The sequence below is a fragment of the Mya arenaria genome, chromosome 5 (genome assembly GCF_026914265.1).
Source record: "Mya arenaria isolate MELC-2E11 chromosome 5, ASM2691426v1".
Classification (NCBI taxonomy): Eukaryota; Metazoa; Mollusca; class Bivalvia; order Myida; family Myidae; genus Mya; species Mya arenaria.
The window spans coordinates 45005432-45017431 of NC_069126.1; the positions used below are offsets into that span (position 1 = coordinate 45005432).

The 12000-nt window shown below is 36.2% G+C and overlaps 1 protein-coding gene across 1 annotated transcript in view; it reads left to right on the forward strand.

Annotated features, from left to right (window-relative positions):
• The window catches only part of LOC128235741 (mucin-4-like), a 76300-nt gene that overhangs the window by 24104 nt on the left and 40196 nt on the right, over positions 1-12000 (forward strand). The window contains exons 8-15 of the mRNA XM_052950542.1: positions 614-787; positions 1539-1559; positions 2594-2724; positions 2920-3234; positions 3538-3742; positions 3971-4245; positions 4363-4582; positions 11337-11545. Of these exons, the coding sequence (XP_052806502.1) occupies positions 614-787; positions 1539-1559; positions 2594-2724; positions 2920-3234; positions 3538-3742; positions 3971-4245; positions 4363-4582; positions 11337-11545 (1550 nt within the window). The remainder of the gene's footprint in view (positions 1-613; positions 788-1538; positions 1560-2593; positions 2725-2919; positions 3235-3537; positions 3743-3970; positions 4246-4362; positions 4583-11336; positions 11546-12000) is intronic.

Consider the following 12000-nt stretch of genomic DNA (forward strand, 5'->3'; position numbering starts at 1 on the left):
GGCCAATTCCTCACTAGTTATGGCGCGAGGACTCAACCACCGCATTCACCCGGTACTGCAGAGCCACCTGGAAGGTAAAAACACGGCCCATTTCCCCGGTTATCCCCGGTATATTCCCAGACCTTGGGGGCCGTGGTTACAATTGACTGGTGCATAATAACATTTTGGTTGTATTTCAAAGAGGTTTTCGTTCTGGAATAACATATTGTATCTTTCTTAATACAATTACCATTTTCTAACAATTCTGACATCTGTGTTGTTAATGTCTTCGTACCCATGTCAGTGCTTTAAACACCAAAACAAAGTTTGAAGAAAACCTCATGGCTACTGTATGCCCAAGTCAATGTTGACACAACCCATAATTTAACAAATTTTGAGAAAATTTAATAATTATCAAGGGAGGGAACTCTTTCTCAGCCCGATTTTTTAATTGTCCGCTTTTCTTTATTTTGGCACCTTGTTCTCTAGTTTTAATCGGGTTCGGACGTGTGTTTTCAACGTGTCTCAACGTGCCTCGACCGCAACGTGTCTCGAGACTGCTGTTTTCATATTTCGGATGCAGTTTGAACTTTTAAATGATCTCAATTCGAGAGTGTATAAAATTCTTTTTCAGGAATAACCTGCGCGGTACCATCTGTTGATAATGCAAACATATCGCCAGATAGTCAAACCGTTGTGTTTGGAGCTTCCGTCACATACACATGTAACAGCGGCTTTGACCTTTCCGGTGCCGCAACAATTACCTGTTCATCCGATGGTACATTCGGGTCTGTTCCATCATGCGCAGGTACTCATTTATTTTCGAAATGTATTTCTGTCTGAAACCTAGTTTATATTATCTCTTTATGTAAGCCAATTGTTCAAATTCACTTAAACAATGAACTCGACAGGGACAAAGGAGTAGTCGAAAGTTCATAAATTAAGCAATGATGGAATAAGAGTAGAACTAGATTTCGCAGTCATCGACTTCAGATAAACGATTGATATTGACTCTGTTGAACAAATGGGTTTCCCCCGGCTTCTCCGGGTCCGCGCACAACAAAATACCACATTCTCGCAGTATAACATATGCAATGTTGCTATAATTTGTCTCACACGCGTTGTAAAAAAACTAATTCAAACTAAATTATATTGGTCCGAGATTTTGAATGTCAAAATTGTTTGTGTGAATATCCTTGAGATTTTAGGAATTCTGAACGATATAATGATTCTAATCCGGCGTTGTTAAAGTTTAGGCTACGCGGCTTTTTCCTATATTTTTATGATTGATAATCCTTGATATAATGTCAATTTTATTTTTGTTCACTTTAACATTTACACGTTCATTTCTTATAACATGTAAATGGGTGTTTTATTTCGCTGACTTGTTGAATGCGTTTATAATTTGGTATCTAATATTCTTTTTCTGTTGTATATGAGAGGGATCAATAATATTATTGTGGCAAAATAAACGAATTGCTTAAGGAAAATACATATGTTCAGTACAATATTAAATTTACTTGAGAATACTCATATTGATACATAATGTTATATTCCAGCTACAACTCGAGCAAATTGCGGTAAGTTCAAAGATCATGACCATTTCTTTTCTCTCAAACAAAGTCAGACCCGTTTAAGAAATTCGACCAATAAATGAGCAAGTTCTATGCATGACCCATTTACAGTGTGTGTATACCACGTGATAAATTGCGTCATAAATGCTACGTCAGAAGGCACTATTTTGCTTAAAATGAAGACTTAAATCAAAGATAACTTTTCTTTTACTACACCATTTTAAATAAAACAAAGGGCAGTCTATGCCGCTTAAAGAGCCCCGCCTTCGTTGTATTACCGAAGTTTGATATGGTGATTAGTTTTATCAAACACTTCGACAAACCTGTTTCCTATATACTGTTTTGACTGTGCTCCGTCAGACGGCCGTATTGTGAAAAGGTTTATCGAAGTGTTTTAAGAAACTAAACTCTTGATGAAACTCTGGCAAAAGACCCAAGGTTGGGCTCCGTAAGCGGCGTAGACTGCGCTAAGTTTCATTTAAAATGGTGAAGAAATAGTGAAGTTATCTTTGTTTAAAGTCTTCATTCGAAGCATAATATTGCCTTCCGACGTAGCATTTATGACGCAATTTATCACATGGTATACACACATTGATTTACCTAGATGTAAATTTCGATGCTTGACCCCATATAATTATATAATCATTTTATACGCATTTGCCTGCGCATAACCTAAAATATATCGCATTATATCATTAATTTCAACTGTGCAGTCTATTAAGACCGTTTAGAGAAATACCAAAATGATTGGGGTTAGCAGGAATAAAAAAAAATACATAAGTATTGGTCCGACACCTTAACAAGTTATAAAACCAGCAGAAGGTAAATACCGCCTTTGATTTTGCTTAATAAATCTTTGCATGGGAAGGCATATTCTGGAGCTTCGTTTTAAATAAAGACTTGATCATCACATCAATAAAGCTTAAAAAAAGAATATGTTTTAACCCGTTTTACCGTTAATGCATCTCATCAGAAATGACTTATGTAGCATATAAATAAGTCGCTAGCCTTTAATTTCTCTACACAACTAAATTTTCCAGGTCTTCACCTCGCATTTGGCACAAGTGCGGGCGATACAACAAGCCCAAAGTCAGATGACAGTTGTCGAGTTGAAATTGCAACAAACTATAACATACCTTTCATACTTGGCGCGGGATATAGGCGGGTTTATGTAAGCCTTACTAGATTTATTAGTTATAAATATGGTTTTAAACGCACGTGTATTACAAACTTTTAAGTCAAATGTCTTTTTTGATATTTGTCTTCTTCTTCTTCGTTTCAAAAAAATAAAAAAAATGTTATACTATTAATTATCATTCACTATCAACAGTGTCTATTTTTTAGACGATGCCTTATTTCATTCCAGATTTGTCCAAATGGACTTATGTGTTTTGGTCGGAAGTACGAAGGATATACAATACCGCAAAGAAATAGAGTAGTAAACTCAGAGTTCACGGGGTCGTTTTGTCTTGCTCCTTATTTTACTGACTTAAATCCGAATAGCGCCGGCGATGTATTTTACCAAGTTTACGATAGCCTCAGCTCCGATGTCAACCAGACAGTTTATGCTAAAGTAAAGGCTTTAGTTGAAGCTCAGTATGCCACCACGAACTTCCTGCCACAGTACATTGTCAAAGCCACGTGGGATCAAATTCCCCGATTTGGTGGCCCTACTGCAGAGGTATGTAGAAATTATTTTTAATTGTACTGATAATTTTGCTTGTGACAGCAAATAAAATATATTAGAAATACTAGTATGGAATAATGTAACGACATTATAAAATACATTTCACTTAACTTCCATGTTAACTCCACGATCTATATCCTGAAGATAAGTTTGTACGACGCTTTGCATAACTTGGGAACGCATTTTATTAAATCATCACTCAGGCATTGTGATACACATGTCACAAAAATCATAACGCATGATTTGAACAAAGATTTATTTTATCCATACTAATCGGAAGTTTTATTTTCCCAACAGACAGTGACATTTCAAGCTATCTACACCACGGACGGTACCCATGCGTATGCACTTTACTCTTACCAGCCAGGTGGTATGAAATTCGAAAATGGTGATCAATTTATAGGGTATATCAACAATGGCTATGCGTTCGGGGAATTTGACACTTCGACTAATGGCTCATTTTTACGCCGACCGGATAAAAATTTGGAACTTGGTGCTTCAGGTGTGTTGTGTCATATTTAATATGCTTTACTTATAATATACCACTCGTGAATATGTTGAAAAGTTATTTTCTAAAAACAATACAACTCGTTTCACTTTCAAAACGTTGTGCAATCCTGAGACTTAACATATCAGTTGAATATCAGTTTAATATTACATAGGTTATGTTGTATAGGTTATGAAATAGCGTATGGTGCTAATAATCAATTGTTGTATATGTATTCCCCAGGTTGCATCGGTGGGGCAACATATGACGTATCAGTAGATGAAGCGGCTCTACAAAATAGTAGATTAAAATGTCTTGCATGGCATAAAAAAGAATCTGGCAACAGACAATATTATATTAATCAATTAAACCGAATGCCACTATGTCCTTGCTTTATCGAATTCATGTGGTGGGATCCGCGGTTTAGTGTATGGGATTATGAGTGGCAAAACGGATATGAGGTCATCAGCATTCCCTTATTTCCAAGTCGGAGAGGTGGCATCTATCCGAACGGAAAGGTGACATGAAATTGCTGTATTACTGTGTATTTAAACAATTATCAGAACGAAATCATACAGAGGAAATCAATGTAACTTTGTTTTGTGATAGAAGTTGAATTCCGTTCTTGTTTTCAGAACTGTGTATATAACTGGCGTACCTGGTCTTTTATCGGCTCAGGGAAGTCGGCCGGCACATTTACCAAATACAGCCCACTTGTTGATCGTCGACTTAATGCTCTCGAGGACAGGCAGTATAAACGTGTTTGCTGCGATGAAGCCGATCTTTGTGAAAAGTATTGGGACGTAAGGCCTGTAGCTCGATCGTGTTATACAAGATCGCCATTTACTTTGAGAGGTCAGTAATAAATCACTCATTCTCAGCGTTTATTCAAACTTAATTGTCATAACTATTTTCTCCCAGTTCATGCGATATTGACATAACACATGCTCATCCTGAAAGTCAAAATAGCTCTTTTAACTCCTTGTCGGCGGTCTTGTTATGAAGAAGGTGCTGTGGTGCTGTCAGAATCAGTATAAATACATTTGCTAAGCATAAGTCAAAATTAAAAAAAAAGTTGTTAAAAACCCCTTTCGATCTTACAGTCAAACGTGGCAAACGTTTTTGGCAATTCCTCGATTTATGTTAAATATCAAACAATATAAAATGATGTCAGAATGTTATGGTCAATTTAAAATCTCTCTCTCCCTGAATGTAATGATAAAATGAGGAATGTAATGGTATAGTAAGGATCTCCCTCTCAGAATGTAATGGTTTATATTGGACTATCCTCTCAGAATGTAATGGCTAACTAAGGCCGCCCCTTCGAGAATGTAATGGTTAGTTAAGGATCTCCCTCTCAGAATGTTATGGTTTATATTGGACTATCCTCTCAGAATGTAATGACTTACTAAGGCCGCCCCTTCCAGAATGTAATGGTTAGTTAAGGATCTCCCTCTCAGAATGTAATGGTTTATATTGGACTATCCTCTCAGAATGTAATGGCTAACTAAGGATGCGCCTTCCAGAATGTAATGGTTAGTTAAGGATCTCCCTCTCAGATTATAATAGTCAACTATGAATCTCCTTTTCAGAATGTTATGGTATGATAAGGATATCCCTCTCAAAATGTAATGGTTACCTCCCACTTAGAATATAAAAGTTAACTAAGGAATTCCCTCACAGAATGTAACGGTAATCTAAGGATCTCCCTCACAGAATGTAACGGTAATCTAAGGATCTCTCTCCCTGAACAATAAAGATCTAACTCTCAGAAATTTATGGTTAATTGAGGATCGCTCTGAGAATGTTATGGTTAACTAAGGATCTCACTCTTAGAATGTTATGGTTAACTAAGGATCTCCCTCTCAGAATGTAATTGTAAACTTATCGTTCCCTTTCAGAATATAATGGTTAACTAAGGAACTCCCTCTCAGAATGTAATTGTAAACTTACGATTTCCCTCTCAGAATGTAATTGTTAACTTATGATCTCACTCTCAGAATTTAATTGTTAACTTAGGATCATACTCTCAGAATGAAATGGTTAACTAAGAATCTCCCTTTCAGAATCAGAATGTTATTGTTAACTTATGATCTCCCCTTCAGAATGTAATGGTTAACTTAGGATCTCCCTCTCAGAATGTAATTGTAAGCTTATAATCTCCCTTTCAGAATGTAATTGTTAATTTAGGATCTCCCTCTCAGAATGTTATGGTTAGCTAAGGATCTCCCTCTCAGAATGCTATGGTTAACTAAGGATCTCCCTTTCAGAATGTTATAGTTAACTAAGGATCTCCCTCAGAATGATATGATTTATTTAGGATCTTACTCCCAGAATGTAAAAATGTAAAAGGTTTATTTAGGATCTCTCTTTCATAATGCAATAAATAATTTAGGATCTCCCGTTCAGAATGTAACGGTATAATAAGGATCTTCCTCTTAGAATGTAATGGATTATTTAGGATCTTCCTCTCAGAATGTAATGGATGATTTAGGATCTCCCTCTCAGAATGTAATGGATTATTAAGTATCTCCCTCTCAGAATGTAATGGATTATTTAGGATCTTCCTTTAAGAATGTAATGGATGATTTAGGATCTCCCTCTCAGAATGTAATGGATTATTTAGGATCTTCCTCTAAGAATGTAATCGATTATTTAGAATCTCCCTCTCGGAATGTAATGGATTATTTAGGATCTACCTCTCAGAATGTAATGGATGATTTAGGATCTTCCTCTAAGAATGTAATGGATTATTTAGGATCTCCCTCTAAGAATGTAATGGATTATTTAGGATCTCCCTCTCAGAATGTAATGGATGATTTAAGATCTCCTTCTCAGAATGTAATGGATTATTTAGGATCTTCCTCTTAGAATGTAATGGATGATTTAGGATCTTCCTCTCAGAATGTAATGGATTATTTAGGATCTTCCTCTCAGAATGTAACAGATTATTTAGGATCTTCCTCTCAGAATGTAATGGATTATTTAGGATCTTCCTCTCAGAATGTAATGGATTATTTAGGATCTTCCTCTTAGAATGTAATGATTTATTTAGGATCTTCCTCTCAGAATGTAATGGATTATTTAGGATCTTCCTCTCAGAATGTAATGATTTATTTAGGATCTTCCTCTAAGAATGTAATGGATTATTACGATCTTCCTCTCAGAATGTAATGATTTATTTAGGATCTTCCTCTAAGAATGTAATGGATTATTTAGGATCTTCCTCTCAGAATGTAATGATTTATTTAGGATCTTCCTCTAAGAATGTAATGGATGATTTAGGATCTCCCTCCCAGAATGTAATAATTTATTTAGGATCTTCCTCTCAGAATGTAATTGATGATTTAGGATCTCCCTCTCAGAATGTAATAATTTATTTAGGATCTTCCTCTCAGAATGTAATGGATGATTTAGGATCTTCCTCTCAGAATTTAATGGATTATTTAGGATCTTCCTCTTAGAATGTAATGGATTATTTAGGATCTCCCTCTCAGAATGTAACGGATTATTTAGGATCTTCCTCTAAGAATGTAATGGATTATTTAGGATCTCCCTCTAAGAATGTAATGGGTTATTTAGGATCTCCCTCTCAGAATGTAGTATATTATTTAGGATCTTCCTTTAAGAATGTAATGGATTATTTAGGATTTTCCTCTCAGAATGTAATGGATTATTTAGGATCTTCCTCTTAGAATGTAATGGATTATTTAGGATCTTCCTCTAAGAATGTAATGGATTATTTAGGATCTTCCTCTCAGAATGTAATATATTATTTAGGATCTTCCTTTAAGAATGTAATGTATTATTTAGGATCTCCCTCTCAGAATGTAATATATTATTTAGGATCTTCCTTTAAGAAAGTAATGTATTATTTAGGATCTTCATCTCAGAATATAATGGATTAATTAGGATCTTCCTCTTAGAATGTAATGGATTATTTAGGATCTTCCTCTAAGAATGTAATGGATTATTTAGGATCTTCCTCTCAGAATGTAATATATTATTTAGGATCTTCCTTTAAGAATGTAATGGATTATTTAGGATCTTCCTCTCAGAATGTAATGGTTTATTTAGGACCCACCTCTCAGAATGTAATGGATTATTTTGGGATATAATAATGTAATTGTTTATTTAAGATTTCCCCCAGAATGTAAGAATGTATAAATCATCGCTCTCTCTCTGTCACTCTGTCACTCTCTCTGTCTCTCTCTCTCTCTCTCTCTCTCTCTCTCTCTCTCTCTCTCTCTCTCTCTCTCTCTCTCTCTCTCTCTCTCTCTCTCTCTCTCTCTCTCTCAATGTACTATTTTAAGGATCTCCCTCCAAGAATGTCATAGAACATTAAAGAACTCCCTCTTAAAATACTATTAAAACAGAATGTTATAATATACAAAGGAGTCCCCACTCAAAGTGTAATGATATATTCAGGATTTTCCATTTAGAATGTAACGGTATCATTAGGATCCCCCTCCAAGAATGTAATGGTATACATATGATCTTGCTGCTAGAATGTAATTGTTTATTGAGGATCCCCCTCCCTGAATGTAAGGGTACACAAAGGATCTCCCTCTAAGCATGTTAGGGAATAGAAAGATAAAATCTGTTAAAATCTTACTGTTAATTTGGAATCTTTCTCCTTGAGTGTAATGGAATATTAAGGATCTCCCTCAAATAAGTTAGTGTTATTATAGTAAAAGTCACCCTCTAATCATGTCAGGATATACAAAGGATCTTCCCGCCATATTCTAATTGTCTGTTTGGATCTCCCTCACATAGGTGGTATAAGGGAGCTTCATGTCAGAATGCCTTTTGTTTATTTAGGAGCCACATCACATAATGTAGTAGTATCCTAAGGATCACCAACACAGAATTTAGAAGTAGGCTAATGCTTTCCCAGACATAATGTAATAGTAGGCTAAGGATCACCCACACAGAATGTAATAGTAGGCTAAGGATCACCCACACAGAATGAAGTAGTAGGCTAAGAGCTAAGGATCTTCCACACAGAATGTACTAGTAGGCTAAGGATCACCCACACATAATGTAATAGTAGGCTAAGAGCTAAGGATCTCCCGCACAGAATGTACTAGTAGGCTAAGGATCACCCACACAGAATGTAATAGTATGCTAAGAGCTAAGGATCTTCTACACAGAATGTAATAGTAGGCTAAGAGCTAAGGATTTTCCGCACAGAATGTACTAGTAGGCTAAGGATCACCCACACAGAATGTAATAGTAGGCTTGGAGCTAAGGATCTTCCACACAGAATGTACTAGTAGGCTAAGGATCACCCACACAGAATGTAATAGTATGCTAAGGATCACCCACACAGAATGTACTAGAATGTTAAGGATAACCCACACAGAATGTACTAGTATGCGAAGGATCACCCACACCGAATGTACTAGTATGCTAAGGATCACCATCACAGAATGAACTAGCATGCTAAGGATCTTCCACACATAATGAACTAGTTGGCTAAGGATCACCAACACAGAATGTACTAGTATGCTAAGGATCACCCACACAGAATGTACTAAGGATCTCCCACACAGAATGTACTAGTATGCTAAGAGCTAAGGATCCCCCACACAGAATGTACTAGTATGCTAAGGATCACCCATACAGAATGTACTACATTTGTAGTATGCTAAGGATCACCAACACAGAATGTAGTAGTAGGCTAAGAGCTAAGGATCTCCCGCACAGAATGTAGTAGTAGGCTAAGAGCTAAGGATCTTCCACACAGAATGTACTAGTATGCTAAGGATCACCAACACAGAATGTAGTAGTAGGCTAATGATCACCAACACATAATGTAGTAGTAGGCTAAGGATCACCAACACATAATGTAGTAGTAGGCTAAGAGCTAAGGATCTCCCGCACAGAATGTAGTAGTAGGCTAAGAGCTAAGGATCTTCCACACAGAATGTACTAGTATGCTAAGGATCACCAACACAGAATGTAGTAGTAGGCTAAGGATCACCAACACAGAATGTAGTAGTAGGCTAAGAGCTAAGGATCTTCCACACAGAATGTACTAGTAGGCTAAGGATCATCCTCTTGAATTTAGTAGTAGGCTAAGGATCTCCCATACAGAATGTAGTAAAATGCTAAGAATCACCAACACAAAATTTAGTAGTAGGCTTAATACGTTTCCCACACATAATGCATTAGGCTAAGGATCTCCTCCTCAAAATGTAGTAGTATGCTAAGGATCCCCACACATAATGTAGAAGTATGCTTAGGATCTCCCACACTGAAGGTAGTAGTATGCTTAGGATCACCCACACTGAAGGTAGTACGAGTAGTATGCTAGGGATCCCCTACACAGAAGGTAGTAGTATGCTAGGGATCCCCTACACATAATGTAGAAGTATGCTTAGGATCTCCCACACTGAAGGTAGTAGTATGCTAAGGATTTTCCACACTGAAGGTAGTAGTATGCTAGGGATCCCCTACACAGAATGTAGTAGTATGCTAAGGATCACCCACACATAATGTAGAAGTATGCTTAGGATCTCCCACAATGAAGGTAGTAGTATGCTAAGGATCTTCCACACTGAAGGTAGTAGTATGCTAGGGATCCCCTACACCGAATGTAGTAGTATGCTAGGGATCCCCTACACACAATGTAGTAGTATGCTAAGGATCTCCCACACATAATGTAGAAGTATGCTTAGGATCTCCCACACTGAAGGTAGTAGTATGCTTAGAATCTCCCACACTGAAGGTAGTAGTATACTAGGGATCCCCTACACAAAATGTAGTAGTATGCTAAGGATCTCCCACACATAATGTAGAAGTATGCTTAGGATCTCCCACACTGAAGGTAGTAGTATGCTAAGGATCTCCCACACTGAAGGTAGTAGTATGCTAGGGATCCCCTATACAGAATGTAGTAGTATGCTAAGGATCACCCACACAAAATATATTAGTATGCTAAATATCTCCCAAACAGAATGTAATTGTTAATTGAGGATCTCCCTCACAAAATGTAAATGTAATGGTATATTTAGGAATTCTCTCCAAAACTAATGCAGTTAAATTCAAAGCGTATTTGAAGCTTGATAACAACGTACTATTAACGCAAATTATTACTGATTTTCATAGTGGTTGTTTGTCATATATATGTGTCACATTTAAAAGTAAGTAAACTATATATTAAATGGTATCCATTTAGTATCGATTAATATTACTTGAAAATATTGAGTAATTGAACGACAAAGAAAAATGTTTTAATAACAACATCATCAATCATCAATCATAGGTTTGCATGTTTAATGTTTATTCGTGTCATTTTGTTTTATGAATGCTTCCTCTTGCTTTGACATTTTTACACACGAACACATGATATGTATGATGAATAAAAAACTGTATCTGTTATCGATGTCATGCTGCAATGTGTGTGTAACATTGTTAAAACTGACATTTTAAATGTTTATCAAAATTAACTTCATTTTTGAAGTACGCCGAAAGGTATTAGTATTAGGTATTAGTTAAAACGTAATCCAGTACCATTTAACTCACAAATCGATAATGTATTGAAACTGTTGGTTATAGCCACGTCTATTATTAAACTGACGCAATTGTCCACCGTTTTCTTCAGCTCGTGGTTCTGGTGATCCCCATATTAATACATTAGATGGAAAAGGCTATACATTTAACGGCCACGGTGAATACCAGTTGCTAAAAATCCCTTCATCAAATTTGACCATACAGAGCAGAACAGATCGTGCCGTAAAGGCAGATGGCAACGCATCAGAAGCGACGGTGTTTTCCGGGTTTGCTATTCAAGGAGATGAAGTTTGGGCTCAGGTAAATTATGATTCCGTTTCTGCAAATATTCTATGGCTTTTTTAGCAATATATTTCGACTTCACTATTTTTTAATATAAAGGCTGATGTCTTTTATCGATACAAAACTTTTTTGTTTTCGTTTTGATCAATCAAGTCAAATAAGTTAGACACAACAATGCGTGAAGATAAAACCTAATTATGCATTTTTTTGGCATACATCTATTGTGTGCCCCGTCGAGAACTATAACATCTGAAACACGTCCAAATCAAACACCGAACAGTGGTCTTGAAGGGATTGAATACATCATGAATCGAGCTCTCAAACCTAAATGATATTTTAATCCAATCTTAATCCCCATTTGTTTTACTCAAACTTTCGATATTCAAATATTTTATTTATAATGTAATCAAGCCATTCAATTCTATCGTGCGTAAACTGTTATTATTTGGAGTATAAATGCAAACAATAAAAGT